General features: G+C 34.8%; 2 protein-coding genes and 1 long non-coding RNA gene across 5 annotated transcripts; 1 reads left to right on the top strand and 2 right to left on the bottom strand.

The window, feature by feature from the left end:
* Zfh1 (Zn finger homeodomain 1) lies at positions 1-24,767 on the top strand. The gene is made up of 9 exons (XM_070313792.1): positions 1-1,982; positions 13,736-14,061; positions 15,343-15,483; positions 15,749-16,049; positions 16,729-17,087; positions 17,385-17,738; positions 17,861-18,184; positions 18,256-18,418; positions 18,726-24,767. Exons 1-9 carry the CDS (start codon positions 1,949-1,951, stop codon positions 18,917-18,919), a joined length of 2,196 nt encoding a protein of 731 aa, XP_070169893.1. The 5' UTR covers positions 1-1,948; the 3' UTR covers positions 18,920-24,767.
* On the bottom strand, positions 12,487-18,172 carry LOC138943200 (uncharacterized). The gene is made up of 4 exons (XR_011448422.1): positions 17,925-18,172; positions 17,373-17,676; positions 16,748-17,052; positions 12,487-13,152 (listed from the first exon to the last, which is right to left on the bottom strand). It is a non-coding gene; the product is annotated as an uncharacterized lncRNA (long non-coding RNA).
* LOC138943199 (trafficking protein particle complex subunit 12) lies at positions 18,685-27,742 on the bottom strand. Of its 3 annotated transcripts, XR_011448421.1 has the most exons (6): positions 27,195-27,742; positions 25,539-27,117; positions 20,963-21,084; positions 20,163-20,450; positions 18,994-19,226; positions 18,685-18,906 (listed from the first exon to the last, which is right to left on the bottom strand). XR_011448421.1 is itself a non-coding variant. In XM_070313793.1 (2 exons), the coding sequence occupies exon 2, from the start codon at positions 27,034-27,036 to the stop codon at positions 25,450-25,452; it is 1,587 nt and encodes a 528-aa protein (XP_070169894.1). In that variant the 5' UTR covers positions 27,037-27,117; positions 27,195-27,741; the 3' UTR covers positions 23,621-25,449. The 3 variants fall into 3 exon arrangements, 1 of the variants encoding a protein (XP_070169894.1); XR_011448420.1 differs by lacking the exons at positions 18,685-18,906; positions 18,994-19,226 and having other exon boundaries at positions 20,053-20,450; XM_070313793.1 differs by lacking the exons at positions 18,685-18,906; positions 18,994-19,226; positions 20,163-20,450; positions 20,963-21,084 and having other exon boundaries at positions 23,621-27,117; positions 27,195-27,741.
* Between the last annotated feature and the right edge of the window lie 169 nt (positions 27,743-27,911).

Below are 27,911 nucleotides of genomic sequence, written 5' to 3'. Positions count from 1 at the left end.
TATCGGGGAGGAAGTTTGACTCCGAAATGGAGGGGATGGCGAACACGCAGCGACGCTCGCGCGGGTGCGCGGGCACGCTCTCTCTCGAGAGAGATGAAGCGAGTGAGAGAGAAGAAGCATGGGGGCGGTGGCTGGCTAAAGCTACACGGCCGCCATCACCATCCGTCCCATCCTATAGTAAACTCCAAAGCAGTCCCCGATCTGTCTTCGTGTGTGTTAGTTAGGGAATCGTGTTTTATACCGTGGTGCTTCTGGCTTCTCTACTCGGCGCGAGGTTTGCTAGTAACGCACCGAAATCGTTTCTTTCTCGGCCTCGTTTACCTGCCTCCGTGCTCCTCGCTATCACTCTGCTCTATTATGTCTTGACACCGCCGTTCTCTACATCTCTACACACTCTTTCGCTTCTCCCTTATCTCTCGTTCCTATCGTGTATCATATATCCGCGTCGTGTCCTTTCTCCTCCCTCCCCCTCCTCCCTCCGCTCCCGCCTCCCTCTTCTCTGTCTCGTCTCGCGCGCGTAATTACCCGCCGTCTCATTGTCCGTCTTCTGTCGTATCGAGAGATCCGCCAGTCGGGAGTGTGCGCTCCCTTTTCTCTTTTTCTCCCGTAGTGCGAAGACGGGAGAGTCTTCATCGAGAAGGCGAAGGTGGTGAAGAAGGTGAAGGAGAAAGAGGTAAAAGGGAAGGAGATGGAAGAGGAGAAGAAGGAGGAAACGGCACAAGAAGAGTGAGAAAAAGGAGCATTTTTTTGTTGTGCGCGATATATTCCCGTGGATATATACCGGGTACACGCATCGAGCTGCCTCTCCCTTTCCTCTCTTTCTCCCTCTCTCCCTCTCTCTTCGGCGTTTCCACGCGTCCGCCCGATCTCGCGAGATGTACGCGCGCGGGAGTGCAATGATTATTTACAAAGCGTAGTTGGCCGCGATCGTCGCGTTTCAACCGTCCACCGTCTCGACAACGAGACACGAAGGAAGACGCGAAGGAGAGAAAGAGTCCGACGGATACTCATGTAACCACGAATGACATACTATTGAGACTGACGTTTCGAAGCTCACCTGAAATTTCCGAGAAAGGCTCACCGCACAAAACTACATCTCTTTCATCGCCGATCACGAATCTCTTGACGAGTCTTCTCGCATCTCGATCGTGCATCCTCATCTTCGAAGAAGAAGAAGAAGAAGAACGGAGCGGAACAAGGCGCTTTTCGCGACGACTGGAATTCTCCGTCCCGTCAGGATCGCGCGTTCTCCTCTACGTTTCCGTGTCTCGATCCTTCGCGACAAGCGCTTGTTGATCTCGCCGACAGTGACAACAGCCACGTTCCGTTAAAATTCTCCGCGAGAGATAACGCGGCCCTGATAGCGATTGTTTGTGCTACGCGACGCACGTGTCTTCAATGTACGTAGCCGGTATTGGTCGCGCATCGTCGTCGCCTCGTAGCGCGTCGTTCTCCTCCTCGTGGCCGACGTAGCCGTCGATCGAGTTGCCCGACGCCCTACGTCATCTCCGAATCGGCATCCGCGACGATGAGATGAGCGGTTCATCTCAGTCCGTATTTCGTACCGCGACAGATCGCAGGGTCGAAGTGGCGAAGGGAGGATAGATGAGCGTGTAATAAAAGAGCGATAACGCGGTGGATCTGTCCGCGATCGAGTATTGCGAGGGCAGCGGTTCAAAGTACGCGGAGAGAAGCGAAAAGGAGAAAGAGAAGTTGCAGCGATGATGATGCGCCGCTGTGCCTTAGAATGCCGATGGACAACGAACTTGTCGTCGTGAGGCGAAGATCGAGCTGACGTGTCACGCCGGAGAACGGAACCTGGCCGCGACGTCGACGAGCCGAGGCCGGAACTGGAAGAGGAGGAGGAGGAGGAGGAGGAGGAGGAGGAAGAGGAGGAGGAAGAGGAGCCGCCGGACGTAACCCCCCCGAGGCACCGGCTCGCACGAATATGAGCATGACTCTCGTCCGAAATTCGTTCAAGGGTGAGTCTTGCTTACGAGTATAGTTACTCGTCGAAAATAGTTGCAAGTTGAAAAAACAATCAACGAAATGGTGAATCGGCGAAAATTTTTCCAAATTCCGTGATTAAAAAATTATAGGGAAATAGAATATCAATTTTACTGTGTGACAAATATATATATATATATATATATATATACACACACATCAAAATATACTGAAATATATATGTGAATGCCTTTCGTCTAATTAGATGAGAATAGCTGATTGTACATGATGACTACCCATGTCTGGGAGGAAAAATTTAAATACATATCAGACATTTACTATATAAACGAGTTACATAAATTTTTTAACTAAATCTTCTTTAACAGATAATCGAGAGAAAATATCAATTACATAGTAAGCGAGTAATATTTTAATTTTTAACGTTACACATTAATAACCATATATATATATATATATATATATATTCCTCTTTCTCTTGAATCAATCAAAATTTATTTGAAAATAAATGAGGAACATGAGAAACTTTAATTTGCTGTTGAAAACTTAATCTCCAAAAAAAGTTAAATTAAAAAATTAATTTAAATTTAATTGTTAAATTAAACTAAAATTAATAAGATTTAAACTTAAATTAAAATTAATTTAAATTTAAATTTAAGTGTTTTAAAAAAAACTGCTGTAACTTTAAAAGTAAATTGATCAAAGATTCTGTAGTTATAAAAGCTGGCTTAATAAGTGTGACACATCTTGTACATGTTAACGATAACGTTAAAATTACATTGTGTTACGCGATTTTATTATTATTTTATCAATCAATCCGAAATATGAATCAGAAAATTTATGAGTGAAATTATAAAAGCGCGCCGCGCGCGAGAGACTTTGTAGAGAAATTCGATGTATCTTCGTGTAGGTGGACGATGCGAAACATCGCGGATAACTTCGTCATCTGGTTTTCAACTCGATGAGCCTCGGAAAATTCGCAGAACGCGTGCCGCTGCACGTGCGCGACCTATATCGCCTGCGTGATATAAGGCGGCATTTAATGGACGGGGCAGCATCTGCGATTGACTCTACTGTCAACTGTCCGCTGTCTAGCATTTCGTGAAAATCGATACCGACGTAACGTCATCCCCGGATTTTATCTTCCTGCGGGAAAAATCTTCTCTTTATATTTCGTGCCATTCTATTTTTCACGAATTTCACGAGTTCGCGCAAAATTACAAAAGTAGAGGACAAAAATCATTCAGTTATAGTAAAAGAGTGTAAAAATGAGTTGATTCGTCAGTTTTGCAGTTTTAAATAAGCGATAATAAAATTTGACGCATATAAACTTGTTCTGAGAAAAATCAAATTTTTGTACAACTCTCAATATTTTTCTGTAACGTTAATATATATTAACCCGATTAAAATGAAACTTGAACAATTTGATAATGTCTTTTTACTTGTGGAAAATAAAAATAATTATACTATGAGATAATTAAATCATCTCAATATAAAAAGGTACTACCATATTGAGAGAAGTGAAAAAAAAATTATTCGAGTCACTTCCATTAAATTTTGATACAAAGAATTTTGCAACGATCTGATTTTTTCGCTCTCGAGTAATTATTATCGCACCGAGTGTTTCAAATTAAGATCAGAATTCTCAATTTCCCGACTACTGTACATAAAATATCATTTTTTCTAATTTTCTAATTTATAACTCATATTTGCACAACATCGTCCACAATTTATTGGCTTTATTCATTTTACCTTGTACACATGCAGTTGCACGTATATGTGTCGTGTAGATGGAAGGCGCAAGATCCACCTTGGCCGATTTAGTCGGTAATGAATCTTACCATTCTTGTCACTATACGTCACGTCAGTTTATCTGGACCTTGGTCGTCGGCTCATCGCAATGCTCGCCATTCGTAAACGCGCGATTAGTCGCATATCGCTACATTGTGGATTATATAGTCATATAGTGAAAGAAAATACTCTTATTGGCATTGAACGATTACTATAGATTGATGCTGTAGTATAGATATGTTTGTCACATGATATACATGCAAAATGTTAATTTCTTAGACAATTTAGGGAATTATGTATCGTCAAAGAAAGAAACTCTCAGACGAAATAACGGTCACATTTATAGTTACACATTGATACATAATCTTTAATTACGCTTTGATGAAATTATCGGAATCTCCAAAGTTCAATGTGTTGACTTTGCTCTAAATCAACATTAATTTATCTTTAATTTCATTTGTGCAAATATACTGCGATAGCAAAATTTTTTAATGCATCATTTTCGTTAAAAAGATATTTACAAGTAAATAAAATCTTCCTTGATTTTTCGAAGATTAAAGAAGAATGTATATGTAAGAAAGAATATATAAAAAAGAACGATTCAATTTTAAAAGAATCTTTCATACATCAGGATCATTCTTTTCCTTGAAGGAGCAACTTTGTAATCTCTGTAATCTCCTCTAATTTTCGCCTCTCTAGTGATAACCAAGTTGTAGAATATTGAAACGATTTTTCAAGTGGCTTGATTGTAACTAAGAGAAGCCTGGTTTTCTTTATAGAAGACATTGCACTTTTTGATTAAGAAATGCTATCGTCTTTTAGTATCGTTTTGAAAATATCATATTAACTATTTTTTACAATAATATTCCAATACGAGATTTTAAAATTTAATACTTTTAAAGAACGTGATTTATCTAAAAAGAATAATTATGTATAGAAAGACTACTATTGTATGTTTAGATTTAAAAAAATTATCCTGATAAGAGTTAGAATTCTGCCTTTGTGAATAACAAAAAGATAAAGAAATGTCCTAGCCGATTCGGAATCGGCGATCGCTTTGGTCTCGTAAGAACGGCGAGGCACGTAACTCGAAACTCGCGAAAAGCCAAAAATCAACTCGGCGTGTTTCTCGTGCAGCAAACGCCAGCGGAGAACGCGCGTATATGATATGGTTCGCGGACGCGGATGTGTGACCGGCGATTACACATCGAGTCAGGTAGCAACGAAGTCGTGCCCCGTACGAAAATATTTAACTATTCCTAATATTGGCTCGAATACGCGCTGGCTTTTATTTTCGTCTTTATGGCTACAATCGCCAAACAAAAGTTAGGCGTTACATAGAAAAGCGCCCTTGTTTCAATGCAGTTAAGTTTAAACAATTTTCTATGTATAGATCGTTTATATGCGTTAAAAAGTGCGGAGTTTATATAAAAACTTTGGGATTTGTTAAGGGAAAAAAAAAAAAAAAATTAACAGAGAAAACGGAAGAATCTTTTCTAGATAAAAGGATATAAAGAAAAAAAAATATAGAGAAATAAAGCACGTAAGTTTTTATAAAATATTATGTATAAGAAAAATTCTATTATTTATATTATACTTAAAAATATAAGTATATATGATTTACGAAATAAAAATACACGTCGTTATAGAGAATTTAATTCCCGATAATACAAGTAAAAATTTTACGTATTTTTGTGCTTTATTATCACGGTACAGAGAAGGATTTCATTTTCACATATTTATATATCGGCGAAAATTGTACTCAAGAAAATTAAAATACAAAAGGGATTACGAAAAAACGACGAGTTAGAATTAATTGTTACATTTTGCGAGAAATTTGATCGCGAATAGACTTTTTTTAACGTTACTTCATCGATGTATTTTTCCGGAAAAGGTTCGATTTTTTGACACTGCTTATGTAGCATGTGGACGAGAAAAAGTGCGTTGTGAGAAGATCAACGTTCACCATATGTTTCGTGATGAATATAACTAACAAAGTCTGGATATACCTGTGTTTTACGATCTTTTGTACTTTTTTTAGCTTGTTCTTTTTAATATACTGCTATTGTATCGTGTTTCAAACCCTTTTTCTCTCGTTAGTTGTAGTCTATATATGCAATTAGTGATCTGGTTAAAAAAAAAAAAAAAACTAATTTTTTCATGATACGAAGAGAAACGATACGTAAGTAATACAAATTCTGATGACGCATTTTTTTTTATTCTTTTCTTGTATGAAAATCTGTTTAATTATCGATCTTTAGACATATTGTAATAAGTATTCTTTTTGGTTTCGGATACAGCGTGAATCTTCTGAAAAAAGTCCTACATACACGAGATAAAACGATTCACGCGACTTCAAACAGATAAAGTCGTTCGATTCAATATTATTATATGTACATTTATTTTTTATTTCTTATATATAATTGAGAAACACATAAGTATTTCTCTCGTAGATAACCGATTCGCAGATAATATATTTCATTTACGACGTTTACGATAATCGAATAGTTTAACTTCATCTATATATACGTATCTTGTTTTGCAACGAATTCAATTGATCTGTTTACTTATATATTTTCGCATTATCATCGTAGATTACAAATATATTTATCTTACTGCATTATAGATAATTAATATGTTGAAATATCAATAGTCTCCAAATTATTAAACGGTTGGGAAAAGACAAGGTTTTTTTCGTAAATCAAGCAAATAAATAATATTCTGCGGTTAATCTCGAATGGAATATTATCATATTAGAAATATAAGAATAGAATTTTTATTTGGAACTTTGTTATAAAAATACATCATATTGTGTATTTAAAAGTCGTATTTAAAGTGAGATGAGCATGTTCCTCAACATCTTCACTTAAATAAAAAATAAAAAAACTCAAAATTCCAGATCAATCGGAGAAACTCTATCGTTAAAAATTTTTTTAGAAAGAGATCATGGATTACGGGATTCCCCGTAAATTTATCGCAACCATATATGTATATGTATACATGATTTTCTTTCGGCAATCCACCATCTTGCCTCCTCCTTCATTGATGTTACGATAGTGCCAGATCATTCAGGCGTGTTTTTTTCCACCGTTCTTCTCGCACGTAGAACCCAGCTTTATACGTCGTGCGGTTGCTCAATAATTTTGATTGGTAGGACAGCGCGGATTACCGCGCCGCGCCGCTCGCTCGTTCATGAGAGCGCGTCGAAGTGGTTTTAACGTTCTGGAAGATGGCGGCCGCCCGCGCCCTATCAAGCTCAATGACCTCTCCGAGAAATCGTTTACTTCGCACCGTGGCAGCGACGCACACGCGACCCAGGGATCTCGTCCGTTCGCCCGTCCGTATCTTCGGCGCCGTGCGAACGCGCCTTTACGGCTTAATCCACGTTGTCGGATGACGTAAGCGCGCGCCTATCCTCCGATCTGCTCTTTAGGGCCCTGCCTACCGATCATTCTTTCTTTTATCGGCATGCCGATGATACGAGGAGTCGTCAGCAAGTGAACGGTTATAAAAATTAATATATGATTAATTTTCTTCATTATTTCCAAAAGTTGAATTAAAATTATGATTATTGTTTTACCATATTCATAAATTTAAATTAATTATTCTAATTAGAATTAAATAATTATTATGCAAAGGTTGAGCGAACAAAAATAATATTAATGGTGCAAATAATATTGTAAGCATATTAATAAAGTAGTATAGAAATAATTAGTAATATACAATACAGAAATCTTAAAAACAATTTAAAACGTACTACATATAAATGTATATAAATGAGACATTTATATAAAACAAACGAATAAAGTAATATCTAAAAATATCTGTTTATTGCGGTTAAGTTAGGTATAGTTCTAATGATGCCATATATAGATGTATATATCACGCGGTGGAACGCGCATTTAAACGAGTAACTGGAAGCTTATCGTGGAATCGATGGCGCCGAATCATAAATGTATTAGTGTTAATATAAAAAAAAAAAAAAAAAAACGGAAATTGCGGTTTTCCCACATGATGACACGAGACGAACGCGCAAGAAAATATTTCGATATGCATACCAAGCGTATAAGTAATGACAATGTGAACGACCGTATTATTCACGAGAATCGTATGATAGTTACGCGATAATTCGCCATTTATTCCACGATGTCGCGATGACATTAACTATTTCTATTTTTATCTCAAAAGATACGTTTGTTCCAATGTATGCAAACCGACGAGTAGATATATATATAGAGAGACAGAGAGAGAGAGAGGGCGAGAGAAATGATTAAAAATTAGCAAGCTTCAAAACTATTATTTAAATAATGATAAAATTTTTATAAAAGATTACTTATATATTTATATATATATAAGAGTCGTGTCCGCTTTTCTTATCTTAAAGTTTGCCATTATGTTTTCTTTGGTCATCTCCGCGAAATTTCCGAGACTTCCGCAAGAATCGCGTGTTGCGAGCTACCCACTCTCGAGGAACAATTGATACTGTCGTCTGCGGAGATAATCCCATGAAATGTCATCTTGCAAATTCATCCACGAATAGATCCGCGCGTGCTTTTGCGAGACTATACAAAATTAGGTTACGCGTCGTTTCAAAAAGGAAAAAAAAAAAGTAATGTACGATCATTCAAGATTATGATGTCGTAAATATGATTCAGTGATATTTTTCAATGAGAAATAATAATCATCTAAAAGATTTTAAGATATTTATAATGTATTGTGTATATAAAATTATATAGTATAAATAAAATATATATTAATAGAAATTAATTGATAAATATATTGAAAGATTTGATTTTTTTGTTTATCAAAATTTATATAAAATTCTCTATAAAATTAGTAGTAAATAAAAGTTTTAATAATTAAATCGCCTAATTCGAGTTAAATCATTTAATAAAATGATACACCATATACATATATATTGTATATACTCAGATTGTTATTAGATACTAAAAGATATTTAAATAGTATGTTTTTTTCTCATAATTATTCTAATGAGCCCTAAATGAAAGAAATGTCATTTTTGCGAGCACAATTTTAACAAAGAAAGAGATATTAATAATAGAAAACTGTTTCTTGGGATACAAGAAACTCGTGTTACTTATTAGAACTCGTATTTCAATAATCTACTCTCATACTGAACTACTATTCAGCATTAATTTAGAGAAGTATATTTTGTCGCACGTTCTCGATGCTGCATTGCGACGCGAAATACAAGGTGGCTTTATTAATCGTACTTTTTTTTGCCATGCAATTCAACACAACACAGCACGCCCAGCATCGTGTCGCCGTAAGTGCTCTCTCGGGGCGAGCTATCCGAGATTGCACAGTATTGCTCGCAATTTGCTATACTCGGTTTCCACATTCCACTGACGTCATTTATATATGCGCGTCTCTTCCCCGCGAGAAGAGTCGCGGGGAAGATGCGTCTTTGCTTGCTCGCTCGCTCGCTCACTCACTCGCTCGCGGCGAAGTTAACCCTTGCCCTGTGCAGGAGAAGCGCGAAGATGGCGAAATTGCATTGAATATTACGTCGAATATTAACCGTCATGCGGTTCGACAAAGTTTTTTTTTTTTTTTTTTTTTGTGTGTGAATATTGAGATGCTTTTGCAATGTTGTATTTATAATTCCCGAAGTTTGATACGAATTTTTTACAATTCGTTATTTATTTTTTTATCTGCCATTTATAGGACGATTTTTCTACACTGTTCAATTACTCCTTTTTCGATGTGCAATTTTTTATTTTAAACTTGTTATTATTTACTATACGCGTTAACCCGAAACAATATTAAAATTTATCAACAAAAATAGGCAATTAAATTTTATCATATATTCAATACAATTAAAATTTATCATACGTTCGAAACACACGTTATCTCAGCAAAAGCTTTCTACGTTTACGGCAAGGAACATTTTTTTATCATTTTCGTATGAAAAAAGCAGATAGATGAATTGCAAAATCGTCGTTTCGACACGCTCGATATAGTGTTTAGATCCGCAATAAAAAAATGTTACATCGCGTAAGAGACATAGTAGCTTCGGCGACGATGGCGAGCTTCGTGGATCGCGTACATAGGAAGGCAAGAAAGGTCACGGCTCTGACCCGTTTCGACGTCTTATCGGCCTCACGGCGAGCAAAGTTCGTCTTCGTGGAAGACGCGAGCGAGCAGACGTGATCTCTAAAGAGATACAGCTGACTTCCCGTTTGCCCCGTTAGCTTGATCAATGCTTCAAAATGACCGGTGTGACCGTGTATTTTTTTTTTTTTTTTTTTTCATGGCACTTTAAAATTCAAATCTTTTCTTAGCCTTTAAATGAAAATATTAAATCGCATACTTATCCTTTGAGTATCACAATTAAGATTTTAATTTTTCAAACTCGAGCGACTTGACGCAATTATCACGATATTTAAAATATCTAATGAATGACGAAGTCATTAATCAATAACTAGATTTAACTTACGATTACTTCAACTTGTAACAATAATTAATTGAAACACAAATGAGAAAAAGAGAGTAATAACATCCTATCCTCGTATATTTTAGAATTATATAAATCTCAAAAATATATTATTATTAAAATATAGGTTTATAATATCTTTTTACTTATTTTATTATTTATAATAGTGTGTTTATTATTTTTGGTGAATCTGGAATTTTTGAGTAGGTTTAGTTTTATGACTATTCTCGATCATTCTTACTGCGTGCAGCCTAATTTTTAATTGAAAAACATGTATGGGTTTATCTTATACACGCTTATAAGATAGGGAAGATTTTTTTTAAGTATCTGTATAATTCATGTTACCCCATGTTGTTTATAACTGTGAGAAGTTACCGCGTAAGAGCATGTTAATTACAATAGGGTACGAACTTGCACGCATCGACTCATTACGGCCGGCATTTTCGCAGCAACCGGCTCACAACTTATACGTATCTATCTATCTATCTATCTATCTACGCGAGATTAATATGCCTGGTGTGAGATTCACATCGTCCACGATCGCAAGCATAGCTACGAGAAATTCTGTGCATTTCCAGACGTTTGTATGGGATCTCGCATGCCTAACGATCTGACATGTTCGGACGTCATATCTTTATTAGAATGTAAAACGATACGATAAGCTGCGATGCCAAAGAACTGTTTCGATAAATTCGTTATCGATAAGCGAGTTATCCATTTGCTAGAAAATAGGTCATAGGTAGTAAAATTCACATTTAAATTTATATCGAAAATCTAGCAGAGATAAAATTTGTTTTACCCATGTTTTTAAATCATTTTTGGAACACCGTCAGTGTCGAAATACATAATACTATTTATCATTAATAGTAATGAATTGAACCTTATCCAAACACTTTGGAAGATTAATATTAAAACTAAATTAAGTTTAAGTTGAACTTATGCTTTTGCATGTATGTACAATTAACTTTTTATACTTAAAGTTAGTAAATTTTATAAATTATATATAAAATTCAAAAAATTTGCTTTATTAATATCTCAAAATTTATTTCTCGCTCTTTTTAATGAATTTTAAAATTAAAAGGATAAAAGACCAATCTTTTTCATCATCCCTATATATAATATACCAAATATTTTTCTGATTAATCGTTTACGCACGACATTTTAAACGAGTAGGATTAATTACGAATTAAATAATTATAAATTAATGTATCGCGATTGAATTCAATTCGGACGTGGCTGCCAAGTGGTTAAATGCGTCGCGATCAGCGCGATGTGTCGGCGTCGGTATATCGGATTAGCGCGAGTGTGTGCGATTATCGGTGGAAAATTCGCGTACGTCGGGGGCATTTAAATCCGGTCTCGTTGACAATGGACGCACCCGAAAAGTTACCCAGGCTCGAGCGGCACCGACATGTGCCACTTTTTCTCGGGTTCCATACAGATCACTCTGTGCGAACGCGCACCCCGTTCCGCTTTTCTGTCCCTTCCTACATCTACATATAACACACCTAATATATATGAGAACGGCGAACAATGATGCTCGTCCGACACGCTTCTCTCCCGTTCGTCGCCGTCATCGTCGATCTCTTTCCACCCTACACGCATGACACATGTGCCGCGCACATACAATGGCAGAGTAGAAGCAACCATACGACGCAAATGAATAGGCTGCGGGTAGTAAGAGACGAAAATTTTCGATCTTTCCATTGAAGCCTAATTTATCTCATCATTTTTATTCAATATGCGATTTTAATGATTCGTTAATAATAAGCGATGTAATTTAAGTGGATTTCCATGCTATAATCCACACCTGATTAGAAAAAATTCTTTTATCCTTCTAATTTTTAAACTCACTGAAAAGAGCAAAAAAAAAAAAAGCAGAAAAGAAATTTTGAAATATTAATAAACCAAATTTTTTGAATATTCTATATAATTTATAAAATTTACTAACTTTGAGTATAATGCGTCAATTGAAATAATATCGTAGATATTAATCTACAATCATTTTGCCGAAACATAAGCAAGAAAAACGGCATTCTATATATTTTATTGAACCTTGTTCGTTTGCAGTATATTACCAACAATGTCAATGTTTAATTAGGAAATTTATTTATGATACATACACACATATTTAAAAAAAAACGTGTGTATGCTTAGTTTTTTAAGATTCTATAAATTATAAATAAAATAGAAAGAGATAGATTTTTATAAAGATACTTATACAAATTTCGTATTATAATCTATCTATTTAATGAAATATATAGAACGCTACTTGTCGCGATATCCAAAATAAACAGGATGCTCGTTAGAATGTCCTTCAAATTTTCCAACCGACTAACTTACCTTTAATTTCGCGATATATATTTCGCCTTACTATTCTTGAAAGATCCATATGATACGATTTAATCGGTATTATAAATATTTCTCTCTTAATCGTTTACTTCTTCAAAACGACGCATCATCCTTGCCTCGATCATCGAAGTGGGCGTTGTGGTGAATGTATATTGTGGTGCTTGCGGATGCACTTGTACTTAATAGCGATGCAGCGAAACATTTGGCAGCGCTCATGGCATATTTCTTCCTCCCGCGTTCTCTGGCGTTACGCCCTATATCTATCTATGTAGTTCGATTGTGTCCATCGCGCACGCGTCTCTCTCTTTTTTTTTCTTCTTTATTTCTTCAGTAAATACTTTCAGCGAATGCGTTCCGCGTCGCGTACACGTGCGCCACGCTGGGGATTATGTGACCGATGTGATGACCCGCCATGCATATTGGTAATTGACGAAGGTAGTCGAGATTAGCTCCACGTGTAAACCGATATCCACTGCCAGATACGCGTTGTTGATTGATCGCGGCCAATCTTGCACGTGCCAACTCGAAGAATCTCGGATAGTCGATTTTGCTATCTCGCCTCGAATGTACAGCTTTCCATTACAGAGCTGGAACATTAATATTTCATATTATGGCAAAGAGAAATATCAGTATGCGATTTTACAAATATCTCTAATTGATTATTATTGAAATTATTATTAATTTTTAAATTATTAGTTAATAACTGGGTTAGGTATTATAATTTTTAGATATTTAATTAGCATTATAACATGAAAATATAAATAATAAATGTAATATAAAATTGGTAGTGTTAAGAGATAAATCGCATTTTTATCTGATAACTAAAATTAATATAGGATTAAAATATAAATCAATTTTTGATACGAAAATATACTTTACATCAAATGTGTTTCGTGTATGTTTTCCTTGTACGAGAATACATATAGATTATTCTATGTTTATTATTACAACATACTGTGTTTATAACATCCGGACTTCGAATTTATCGAAATTATGTCGGTTTTTATCTTCAATATAAATTAAAAAAAAAATTACTAAAAGATATTAAATACACATTATAGAATCTCGCAATATCGGTTTTAACGCATACAGTTTGATCTGTGTATTTCTTACAAATGGCGCGCTACCGAGAAGAAATACAAAAGCCGTCTACGTGTCCGCGTGTTACAGGCTGCAGCGAGGACGACGCAGGTGTCGTGGATACAAAGGTGGGCGGAGGTTGCGCGGGTGAAGCGCCAACCGCAGGAGGTGGTGATGTTGCCGGAGATGGAGGTGGTGGTAGCGTTGGAACGCGCGGGGATGGTGGCGGCGACAGCGAGGGCGGATCATCCGCGAAGCAGCATCAGCAGCAGCAGCAGCGGCAGAGTGGCGAAAGGTGCCCACAGTGCGGCATCCTATGTCGGGACGTCCGTGTCCTGCAGCTTCATCTCGAGGACACGCACAAAACGTCCTATACCATCGATAAGCACGATCTCAACGCCCAGTTCTCCCAAGTGGTGAGTGATCGCGATGACCCGTCAAGGACACACTCGCTGCTCAGGGCTTGGTTGTTCGCGTTCTGCGCGGGAGCTTATCGATTATACCCCTCCAAAAGCGGGGGCCAGCTTTTCACTGAAAGGCGCCGCTTGTCTGCTTTTCGCACACGCTATTTTCGCGGAGAAGGGAATAAGAATGTCTTTAAGTAGGGTAATAGAAGATATCAGTTTTGTTGATTTATTATTATTATTATTATTATTTTGATGTAAGTCTCAGAATAGACAATGCGCAAAAGTTTCAGCGTAAATAAAGAGTATATCAAAAGCAATTTAGAAAATAAATAAATAAGCATCTACAGATAAGAAATTTTAAGCAATTTATGCTATGAAAATACTCTGATAATATGCGAAATTATATAAATCATCATATATGATATATATTTAATATTATAGTACCTTTCTACAGAAAGTTTATACTAAAGATCTATCTATCTTCTATTATAATTGCTATTTGATATAGCATCTCTTTTATACAATAATGTATAATGTATAAAATGTATAAATGACACGATGTTCCTTGTAATTGTGATGAAACAAATTATTTCGAATTAGCTGAATCGTATAAATTTTGAATCTCAACATACGTACCAATTTAATCAATACAAGTTCTCAAGACAAGTTATCTTAAACCTAAATCATAAATCAGTTCTTTTTAGTATAAGAATAATATTTACATATATTGATAAATTAAATATAACACGAATACAAAGAATAACGAAGTAATAAGAAAACAAGACTTAGAAAACAAGTGCGAAAAATTGTTTTCGAAGAAGTTTAGTTATACAAAGAATTTGAACGGTTTACTGTCGTTTTAAATTATTTTCAACACCTGTCAGAATTACAAAATAACACATGTCAATAGAATGCAGTTTGAGCTATAAGATTACATGTAAGAAATTACATACGTGATATCCAAATAAATCGTACTTTTATTCCATCTCTAAGGATTGTTAATAATTTCCAGCAAATAACAACCATGGTAGGCTTTTTATTCAAGTTAAGCTTTCATTCATTAAGCTTTCGATTCAAGTTGTTTAGGGAATAAGATTTATCAAGCAAGTTTAAATTCATTTTCCAAATGGGGACAAACATCGCAAAAAGATCTTCACGTGAGAAATCAATACAATACATTAAAAAATAATTGACACTTAATAAAAAGAAAGCTATACTTATTAAGAAATATATATCCTCTTATACAATTATATGTATATATTACAATTATTTTTTTCAATAATTTAACAGTCCTGCAAAGTGTGTAGCAAAACCTTTGCCAACGTCTACCGGTTACAGAGGCACATGATTAGTCATGACGAAAGTGCCCTTTTACGAAAGTTCAAGTGTCCCCATTGCGAGAAGGCCTTCAAATTCAAGCATCACCTTAAGGTACTTTGTTATTATAATGATCTATTATAATACATATTATTTTACTATTATTTATTTTAATATTATATTATTTCTTATATTTTATTTATTTTATATCATTAATATACTATATCATAAACCAACTATTTTTAATATCTTTTTTAAATTTAATATTTGCTTTTGTTGTTTTGTTGTAAATTTATCTTTTTGTGTATTATCGCGCGAAAAAAATATACAAACTTAATAACGTCTGCTTTTAACTTAAAATTCGACTTTTTCATTGCAGGAACACCTGCGCATTCACAGCGGTGAGAAGCCATTCCAATGTGACAATTGCGGCAAACGTTTCTCTCATTCTGGTTCATATTCGAGCCATATGACGGCAAAGAAGTGTTTAATAATGAATCTAAAAAAGTCAAGACAAAATACGATAAGTAATGTCGATCGGGGATCGAAAAAAACGCATCAACCGTTATCTGGACGACGCGAGGTTGATCTTCTGACAGCTAATAATAATACGTTTTTACCGATCTTGCCGAAATTGTCACCGTCGGATTATCAAGAAATACAAAGGGAAGCTGCGGCAGGTAATTCTGTTATAATGGTCATGTTTTTATTTATTTATTTATTTATTTATTTATTTATACTCGTGTGCGTATGTATGTATGTGTGTGTTACTATATTTACACATTCTCTTGTTGATTCTTTCATCTTTTACTTTTTGCGAATTTAATAGGCGATTTAAAAAATATACTTTTTTTTACGAAAAAGTATCGAGATAACGATAGATAAAGTTTTATTTATAAATCATTCAAATAAGAAATTAAAAAACTCTTTCTATTTTATCAAACTTCAAATGAAAAATAGGTAACATAGCGATATTTTTTAATTGACTTTTAGTAGACTTTGCGTTTTCGTAAATGTCTAGTTAAAAAAAAAAGCAAAAAAAAAAAACAAAAAAAAACTCGGTTACAGAAATATTTGAGGTGTTCAAAAATTAAGCAAAAGTATGATAGATCAATCTATAATTTGAAAGTTTCATTTTAAATGTAACTTTATATTTAAAAAATGCGCATTATAGATTATAAATTTTATTCATCCTAGTTTTGAATATCTCAATCAAGATAAGTTGAAAATCGAGTAATTATATGATAACATCTCTTGATATTTTATCTAAAAAAAGATTTGTCAAGAAATCCATAAACGAAAATTTAATAAAACATATCTCATTCTCTATTATCTTAAGTCTGTTTTTTTAATACTTAGGTATCTATGACGTGCCGACCTTGCTGCCTCAGATGATGGGGTACGGAAATTATATCCTGCAGTCTTCGATAGGCAAGCTGCTGAACCAATTGCACTCTAAACGGCTCGACGAAATCGCCGAACAGTTTGAGACGCATCGAGAAGTGATGAGTCCATCGACAGCGGATTCCGAGGGAACCGAGGGCACTGAGGGTAAGGAGTCCCCCGCGCCAGCGGATCCAATGCAGAGTCTCGATGCTGTTCGCCGAATTCTGGAGACCGTAAATACTTCCGTGACGAAACAGCTACTTGAAGCGAATGTGCGAAAGCTCTCCACGTCTCCGGCTACAATGAAACGGGAACTTGAGGAAGATTATCAGGTAATCAGATTTAATAGAAATCTTTCTTATTTTAATCTAGCTATACATTTGCGACAAACTTAAATGTTGTATACTGAAATAACAATAATTTATAATTCTAAAAATTAAACAATGAAAAAGTAAGAAATAGAAAATAAATTCTTAATAAATTTGACAGATTTAATAGTAACATAATTATATAAATTAATTTATGAATCTGAGTAGATTTTTCTAATATCTATATTATGTAAAATAGATTTTTTTTTGGCTTTTGAAATGAAATTGACTTGAACATTAAAATCTTACTTGCGTGTACAGGATCAAGATAGCGAAATGTCCAGTGAGATGACACAATGTCCAGACTGGGCCGCATTAGACCAATACAACTCGCAAAGCGAGGGTCTGGCCGCGAAATTAGAAAATATCAATCACCCGACATCAAGATCATCCAATAAGAGAAAGATGGAGGACAGTTCTGAGGTAGATTCAGAGGACGAGGACGAGGGCAACCACACTCATAACGACAACGGTAGAAGGGTTAGAGCTAGATCGCTTATAGATGATGAACAATTGGCCATCCTGAAAGGTTACTATTCCATCAATCCACGACCTAAAAAGGAGGAAATCATCATGATTGCTAATTGTATTAATTTCCCTACTCGTGTGGTACAGGTAAGATTAAAAATATTGATTATTTTACTTCTCTCTATTAATATTTAATAAATCTATAATTGTTAATCAGTAATTGTTGTACCATGTTTGAGACATATATATACTATATATTTATTTTCTAGGTTTGGTTTCAAAATTCTCGGGCCAGGGATCGAAGAGAATCAAAAATGCCACCGGCCTTGGTACCTTTAGCCTTGGGAAATCAAACTATTATCGAGCAGCCTTTGGATTTGTCTAAAAAGGAAGCACTTGTTGCATCAACGACCAAAGAAAGTGATATTTCGAGTAGAAATATCTCGTCTCCTTGCGAGCAGAAGGATGATAATTCAATCTCGAACGTGGACAACGACGATCTCGAGGATTCGCCTCTTGTCATAGATGAAGAAACTGCTACTGATCCTATTGAATCAAAGCGTACACCTACAAATGGAGAGATAATCACAAAGGTAATAATTAAAAATAAAATATCAATCAAAATTTTATATAAATAATATAATTGATGCATTATCTCTATCAGAGTCAAAATCAAATAAATGCGAAAAGTAAAAGTGAAGCTGCACCTCAATCGGAAGCAACCCCTGTAGCAGCAGAAACTGAGCAGGGTCTTTATTCCTGCGATCGATGCGACAAAACATTCTCCAAACACAGTTCTCTTATGAGACACAAGTATGAACATTCCGGTGTGTATACTATACTTATTATTATTACGATCTTAACGAGAGCCATTATCCAATTTAGAAACAGTTTATTTTTAATGAAAACAGACAATTCTTTTTTTTTTACAATTTTTCAATGTTCAATTAAGAATATTTAATATATTGAAAAATATAAGATTCTATTAATTATACATATTATTGAAAATTAAATTGATATTTCCGCATTTAGTTTTTTTTTTTTTTTTTTTAATTTATCGCAAAAAATCTGATTTTTCTTATAGCGTTTATAAATTTGTTACGAACGAATGTTAATAAGATTGATAAATGTTAGGGCAAAGGCCGTACAAATGCGTGGAGTGTCCAAGAGCGTTCAAGCACAAGCATCATCTGACTGAACACAAGCGGCTACACAGCGGCGAAAAACCTTTCCAGTGCTCCAAGTGCCTAAAGCGCTTCTCTCACTCCGGCTCCTATAGCCAGCACATGAATCATCGTCACTCTTATTGCAAGCCCTACAGAGAATAGAAATATTCCACTTGCTCATCCAAAGTTCGCTCGATTATTTAGATATAATATATGCAGTTCTTTCTTTTTCTTACGTTTAGAACTTCTCCCTCTTTTGTGTGTGAATTTTTCCTCCGACATTTCCACGTTTTATAAGAAAACGCTTGAACGCTTTCATACTTTCCTCTCGCATGGACTTTAAAGGGAGCCGCGCGAAATCGCGTTTCACACAAAGCTATAATATATATAAGATGCTACGCGTGACATCACATTACAAAGCTGTGGCATTTTATTGATGATCGGTTCGTACTTCGAAAAAAAGAGAAACCTGAAAAACGGTTTAAGCGATGCGAGATCGAAAATGGTCGACATGTATGTTAGAATTTGTGATTGAGATATGAAAGACGTTCGTAACGTCTCTCTTGTATTGTATGTGTGTGCATGTGTGTATCAACCGGTTTTAGATTTAAAAAAAAGAAACGATACCGGTGAAAAAAAAAATAGAAACGAAAAGAAACTACTCGCGATAAGTGGCGTTGACAAATAAACCAAACGCATATAACGGTACCAAAAAAGCATAATGCAATAATCTATTATATATATATTATATAATATACATAATATTTTAGTATTTTTATTAACAAAATATTATATATACCATGACAATAATAAAAAAAACTAATTAATGTACAAATTTGTTAGCCACGTCCGTATGAAGAGCGCGATATCCATTCGCAAAATTAATGATAATATACGAGGTTTGACGAATTAAAAATGTTCAGTGATAAACAAGAATGTTCATCTTTTAAACAATTTTTGCGAAGTGACGTCATGTCTGTATTTCGATAACTAATTTCTAAAATTTATATTCCGAAGATAATCCGGATTTATGAGAATGGAGATCGCGCGTCGTGTAAAACGAGTGCTCGTTCTACATAGATAAAGATGGAGATATATTGAGTTTACCGAATCAAATATATCTGAAGTACAGCTGTTAATTGAGCTTAACATTAAAAAACTTCGTCGGGCGTAAAGACGAAGATTAGAATCTCATGTTCCGCCTCTTTATAATGAATAACTTCACTTGACGAAAAAAAGGCTATATTATTATTATATTACTATTATTATTATACATTATTATATATGTAGAGAGAGAGAGAGAGAGAGAGAGAGAGAGAAAGAGAAAAACGTGGAGTTTAAGGGCCATGCGGGTCGGTGATTGATGTCATGCGAGAAATGTTCTTTTTAATTCTATTGTACTTACAAGGTGGCAAGTTGACGTGTTGTTATTCCTATAATACAACGTGATTATTGTTTGAGACAATACAAATGCGTAGTAAAATGCGCTACACATTCCGCGAGGATCCGTTTTCTCAGGGCCTCTTCATTTTATTTATCGCTTTTCTTCTTGCAACGAATAACACCGTGTGACACCTTTCATCGAAGTCCCGATTTTGTTTCTGCAATATAGCACAAACAACCTCCCGAAGCGTGCGACATGTGCGTTTCATCTGGGGAGTCTATAGATAGTCTATCGATAGTTTCGATGGACCTGAATAACATAGAAATTCGAAAAAAGAACTTTTATAAAGGAAATTCTGGAAAGAATATCTCCAAATAATTAGGTAATCTTTCCATCTTTCGTATCTTTGTATTGAAAATACAAAGATATCTTATATTCTGTACAAGAAATCTTTGTATTGAAAATGCAAAGACTTATATGTCGAAAAGGTGCGACGAAGGATAATGTGCATTAAAACCTCGCAATAATCTTTTCACCGAAATCCGAGGCCCGAATAACCATTACACCTAAATATGATATTAAATGCTTCCAACATTGTACTATTAAAATTATTATATTATGACGTTTATATGATTTTATTCGTTCGGACGCGCGTATAGATAAGAACGTATATTATATATATACTCTACAGATTGATAATACTCGAGAATGTATTTTATAACAGTTTATGCGTCTTTTTATTTACACGAGTACTACAAGTGATAAGTGATATTGTTATTGATAAAGAAAGATGAGAAAGAAATATGAGATACAGATATTACCGTATTATTGAAATTTTGTGCCAGTGTGTGTGCGGCATACGGCAAACCGGTACGTCCTTGACGTTTCGTGTGTGTAGAAGCTTCGGTTATCCGCGACAGGCATCGTGTTTACCACTACCACTCTACGAAAGAAAAAAAAAAGAAAGATGAAAAATGCAGATATAATGCTTAATAATACTCATTTATTATAGTGTTAATATATGATTATATAAGAAATATATTTTTATATAATTATAATGTAATATTATACGGATACGAGATAGTACACACTAATCGATCGCAAGCAGCGACCTAATTCGGCTGCAACGGATCTCTTCCTTACATCCGACACATAGAATTATCGTAATTTCTCTTTATATATCGGTGCGAACAAAAAAACTAATTCTCGCTCGTTCCCCTTCGTTTACCGTTTGCAACACGATTCTTAATCGCATTTTATTTAGTTACAAGCGACAAGTTAGTTACAAGTTCCTAACTGTATCTATTCGTTAGTAAAAAAATTTAATGCGTATTTTTAATGTAGACATTTCGTTGCTCAACTTTTTCTAATTTTTTATTTTATTAATGTTAAACTTTATTTCCTCGAGTCTCTTGTAACTTCTGCATCTCGTTTCTTTTGAGTTAAGTATATACGTAATCGAAATGTTCGAGTCGTTCTCTCTGCTTTGTATTTATATTAAGAATTGAAGGTGATATAATTTCGATGAGTTTAATTTATATAATTTTGAACTCAATGAAATTATATCGTTGTCAATCTTCACAATTAAAATCTTCGCTTTTCGAGTAACTAAGTGACTTCACGACCAACATCAGGTTTAGGACATCAGGAGAAAAAGGCAGGAAACTTACGAAGACAATATTATATATATACGTATATAGATAATATATATATAAAATATTATATTACATTTCTCTCCTCTGATTCGGGAGTTTTTGCGATCCGCTTGCCTCAATATATGTACGTACTACTGAATAACGAAAAAAAAAAACTTATGTAAGTTGCTTTTGTGCATCGACATTATCTCCCGAATGAACAATAATGAGATAAAACAAACAAAAAAAAAACAACAGCGAAGATAATAACTAGAAAAATAATAAGCGGAAAAGGGAAAAGATAAGAGCGATGAAAATTGTTATGATTGTTGAAGCAACGATTTAATAAGCACCATACGATGCCTTCCGTGAACGACCGAGCTTGCCTAGTGTTGCCAAGATAAACGAAAAATTACATAAATGTTAGTGCGACATCGTCGTCGAGAGCAGAATTACCTTCACGATATTCCTTGATTGCACCATCCTCGCTTTTATTTTTGTTCGCTAAAGTTCTTTAATTGTAAAGAATAAAATAATACAAATTTGCCTGATAAGTAGCAATTAAAAAAACATAGCAGAGATATCCTCTTTTCTTCCACTTCTTCTTCTTCTCTGTGAAATAAATCGTGGATCGATTATGCATATAAGGAGTTTCGTGAAGTGTACGAAAATTTTCAGATTTATTGTACTCAATGAATACTACATGGTCACGCCATTGAGCTTTTCATTGACTTATATATTATATAAATACCAAAAATGAATTGTATATATTATATATATAAATACTCGAAAACAAAAAAATACCGCAGACAATAATGTACCGTTTCTTTTTTAGGGATTAGACGGCGCGTAAGCATATTACACTATAGTATACATAAATATATATAAATATTGTAGACATATATAAAAAAAGATAAATTTACTATAAAATGGCATATATATATATATATATATATATATATATATATATATATATATATATATATATATACTATATACACACACAATTGTGTATATATTATATATTAAATATATATACACAAAATTACATTTAATTGCCAGAAATAGCGATGTGGATATTATTGTAATACGAGGAAGCGTAAACGTACTCGAACGAGAGAAAGATATAATTTGAAAGGCTCTTTTTGGCGATGTAGTGCCTGTTGCGCAAGCTCCAAACGATGTAATTTTATAATTAATATGTAATTTAATGATAAAAAACGAATGATTTTTAAAACTCGTCAAGCAACTAATTCCATAGAATTTATTTCGTATAAATTTTATTCGTAATATTTTCAAGATAAATTTTGTCATTTTTTAAATATGCTATCGCTGAACTAACAATTTTTTCAAAGCTTTACATATTTTCACATTATGAATTATAATCAGAGTACGTAATTAGAATTATTTGCATACGTAGTGATAATTTATAATTTATGCCAGATATTCATAAACAAAATTAATGATACACGATATAAAAATAATTACTGATAGCAAATTATTCTCAAAAATTATTTTGAAACCTTATTTAGCTTTATTTTTTTGTTGTTACAAATCTAATTGATATAATTCTTTATTTTTTATATTTTATATTTAAAATAGAATATAAGTAACAAAGTATTGAATTTAAAAAAATTAAATATCTATATGTTTGTATATAGAAGTTTCTATTATTATCTTTTATAAATTGAAACCGTAATCTCTTTTATAAAACGTTCAATGCAAAATAATAAAAAAAAAAAATGTTCTATACGTTAAAAGTGATATCATCTCGAAAAAATATATTTGTGCATCCTTGATAAAAGTAACAATTCACCTTTGCTAAATTCTAGTTACGGCTCTGACTTTGATTTTTTTTTTTTGCATACAATAATATTGTAGCTGCATAAGAATTCTGGTATTAATTTCATTTTAAATAGTCTACAATTTAATGTTTAAAACGTGGGAAATGTTTTATTTTATTTTTTTTTGTTTCGTTGTGGCTGAAATAAATTGATTAAAATTAATATTGTTGTATTAAATAAATATTGTTTTTTGTAAAAAAAGAACTAAAATTAATACTCTGATTAATCTAACGAAGGACGATCTTACCGAATTTGATCGTCGGCGATGGGCATTTGAGATGGGCGCGTATAATGGCATACAAGTTAACTAATTAATATAAATTAATTAATTGATATATCGCGAATTATAATCGATATGCGGAGATTCTTGCGCTGCGCTCACTATGTCGTTAACTTTCGCGGCACTAACTATTCAACGGGTCGAGACCGCCGTGAGGCCCATGGGACGACGGTAGGGAAAGAGAGGAAATAAAGAAAAATAATGTATGTGAGACACGAAGTTCCATCCATAATAAATAAATGAAAATATTATACAGTTAGGCCGACTTTTCCGCCAGTTCGTGCCTTTTTTCTGCAGGGAGAGAGAGCGAGAGAGAGTGCAGTTTGGGAATCCAATAATCTAATAATATATGCTACGATGTAATCGCGCGATAATAAGAAAGAGTGTGAGAGAGAGAGAGTGAGCGCGAAAGAGTAAATTAGCCAGTTTAAAAAGCCAGTTTCAAAGAATAAAAATAAGAAAAATAAAAGATAGAAAAGTAAAAAAAAAACGAGGAAACGATGCAAGAAACTAAGAACGCAGAAACCGATGCGCAGAAAGAACGATCGAAACGCATGTTATAAACACAAAAGAGAAAAAATAGCAAAAACATACTGAATTTTATTACATAATATATATTTTCAGAAAACGCGCTGCGGGATACTCGTATTCTTTCGACTAAAAAAAAAAAGTAATAATAAAAAAAAAACGCGGGAGATAAATCGAGAGACGAAGGAAGAGGAAAGACGTAAATCGTACATGTTTACACGCGCAAACGCGAGAAAAGTAGAGCGAAGAAGAGAGTGTGAGAAGAGAAAACTATAGCAATTGTTAAACATTCGTTAAATTGTCCTCGTTTCACGATGTAATAAAGGCTATTTTACTTTGATGTCCCGCTGTTGTTTCCTGTACGATCGATGACCCTGAAACGTGTGCGCACAGAGCATGCACATAATGAGACACAAAATACGGATAGAGAGGACATGTGGATAACGTGAAAAAGTACAGCATGTTATATCTCATGTTATATCAGCAACATGATGTGAGATTGAAAGCTTTAGCGATCGAAAAGTCTAGAAATGTGTAACTAAACATTAGGTATATTTTATCATTATTAATATCACAACGTTTACATTTTTCCTGAAATTTAACATTTTGTTATCCGAATCCAAATACAGTTTGTACACAATTGTATTTAGTATTTAAAAAATGTATAACTTTTTTTAAATCAAAGTGCAACAATGATCTTCCAAATTTGAAAAAATTAATCTTAGAAAACGTAAGAGAATTAAATATTTACCTTAATAAAATCAATTATTAAATTCGAAAGCAAGAGAATTCAATTTATTGTTAGAATAATTTTCTCAAGTTCTTATAAAAACGTAAGTTAAAAAAAATTTTGTTGTAAAATTTACAATCTTATTATCTTCAATTAGTTTTGTATAGTTAATTGTACAGTTAAACATATGTTTTAATTAACTATACAATCAAACTTATAATCTCTATGAGAATAACAGGCTCAGGTCTCAAGATGTAACATTAACATTAACAGTGAGAATTCATGACTAAAATTACATAGCTAGTTTTAAACACTGAATATCGGCCGCGTCGCCTTTATATCTATTTAGCTGTCGCAATAGGTGCAGTTTCGGTTGCTTACAATGCGTCGTATGCAGCTCGTACGATGTACACATGTTCAATAAGATAGGCTCTTGCAGACTTTTCAATGGATTTCTATTGACGATGCTTTCGAACAACCAAACCGCCGCTTTCAACTGGCCGGTGTACAACAAACACACCGCCATATTATTAATCAACATTATGTTGGACGGATCCATCGCGGACGCCGACTGGAAATAGTTATAGGCTTCTTGAAAGGCATTTTGTGCGACTGCCATTAGTCCGCTATCCACTAATTCCCGGACACTCGTTGTCTTTTCCTCCTTATTACCACGAACGAGAAACTTTTCCGCCGCTGACACATCACCGAGGAACAAATGCACCCTTCCTATGGCCGATCTCAAAATACCTATCTGCTCCGCGGTCCAATTAGGTAGCTTGCACAGATCCTCTAATATCTCTATCGCAAGAATATAATTTCTCATACCAATGGCACAATTGACAATGGAAATGAGAATCCTGATTTTTCTAGCTGTCCATAGTTTCACAGCCTCGCGCTGATCAGAGTCACTAATCTTCAGGTGTGTTCCCTCGCCGCTAAGACCGGCATGGAAATTAGCTATAATCTGATGGACGGTGGCTAAAAGTTTATACAAATTATCTAACGCTTGTTTCGTTTTATCATAATACAAGGGAATCTCTGCCAACAATAATCTAAAAGCAAACGATGCCATGGAGCCTGGTCTAGTGCCGTATAATTCCGGATAAAAGGTGAAGTACATGTCAGGTTTATCGAGATTACCAAACGGCTTCGATTCGTTTTCCAGCACATCCATCTGTCTCAATTTGACCAACAGTGAGAGCCTTGTATACCAAAGCTGCAGAGAATGAGGCGTATGCTTACTAGGTTGATTGATCTTGCCGTAACCTTGGGCATAGATAGCCAATAGTCTGCCGGACAGATTGACCGCTGCTCGATAGCAACCGGCCTGTATCAGATTTCTCAGACCACGTTCATCCTGTGTCACATCGGACGCCGTGAGCACATTCCGATGGATATTCTCATCCTCGCCTAAAAAATGGATAGATGCATTCTTAATCAAATCCGGCATGTCGCCCTGCACGGCTAGTCCGGGCATAGTAAGATTTTCACGGTCTAGGTGACTCGCGCCAGCTGCGGAGGTCGCGATGGACCGTAATATCTTTCGCGTATGATCCGATGGTATCCAGGCATCTCGGTGCGCGTCACTCGATGCATTGTGCTCAACTCGATCAATCGTCGCGTCCAACAATAAAGACGTAGCTGGCAGGGTATCTGCATCGAAAGAGTTAGCCGACGCGATGTCGGACAAAGGACCATAATCTGAAACTGTACCTACAGGGATTGATTGTACGTCGAAAAAGTCGGACTTTTTAGGTACGACGATTTCATCGAAAATCGTAGGCATTGCGTTGTTGAAATAACAATTGATATCCATATCTCTGCTCTCTATATCCTCGTCTTTTGATTTAGACATTGTTGCATTCTCTTCTGCCATCCCCTCTCTGTTTCTATTTCATGTAGGTTACGATGAGATTATCTTATTTCAGACGTCGAGCGTCCAATTACTAGCTGAACTCTAATTTTTGAAAAAAATTTTTATTAAATTTGATACGATAATTGTCAAACTTAAGGTTAAAAGGTTCTCCTGTTTACCTGCATATAAAACTCCTTTTCTTTCCAGTGTTTATATATTTTATCTCAATTTCCGCAGAAATTTTCAAAATTGCAAGTGATATTCCATCTCATTGTGTCTATTAGAACTCTAAGTAAGTCACTGCACATATTGACAATAGAAGATTACTAAAATTGAAGTTATCTGTGTTTTATGACCTGTCAAAGTGATGATTGTTGCGAACAGTGATGTCAGAATGGAGACTGGAGTACTAGAGATTCAAGCCATATATGGCTCTTGTCAAAGAGAACTTATTCTTTTTCTTCTTCTTGTGAATGACACCGGGCCTGAGATACACAGGCCCACACGGCCAAGTCGATGAATATAAATAGTGCTAATGTTATAGAGATGAAGTTGTGGGTTAGTATCAGAAATTTTATTTAGGTACGGGTTATTGATAGAATGCTACCGAAGGAATTTCTCTTTAGAAGAGGAGAATAGAATTCAAAAATAAGGACACACGCGTTACGTAAACACATCCGTACTCGATCAAGGTCGCAACGGAAGTGCTCAAGAACCTAAAAAGAAAAGAGACAAAAGTCATACAATGCCCTCTGTCATCCCCCACGTTTATGCCAAACTTATACGAGAAGGCGCATTTCAATGGCTGCGGTCGAGAAGACACTAGAGATGCTTCGAAGCATTGCATTAACCAATTAGAATAAAGAAATCTTTACTCTCTTTGCCCTGATTGGTCA

Source organism: Polyergus mexicanus, unplaced genomic scaffold, assembly GCF_030449975.1.
Source record: "Polyergus mexicanus isolate NDT 795.1 unplaced genomic scaffold, iyPolMexi1.0 SCAF_25, whole genome shotgun sequence".
In the NCBI taxonomy this organism is placed as follows: domain Eukaryota; kingdom Metazoa; phylum Arthropoda; class Insecta; order Hymenoptera; family Formicidae; genus Polyergus; species Polyergus mexicanus.
The sequence above is the reverse complement of the archived record's forward strand: the minus strand, read 5'-3'. Positions and strand labels throughout refer to the sequence as shown.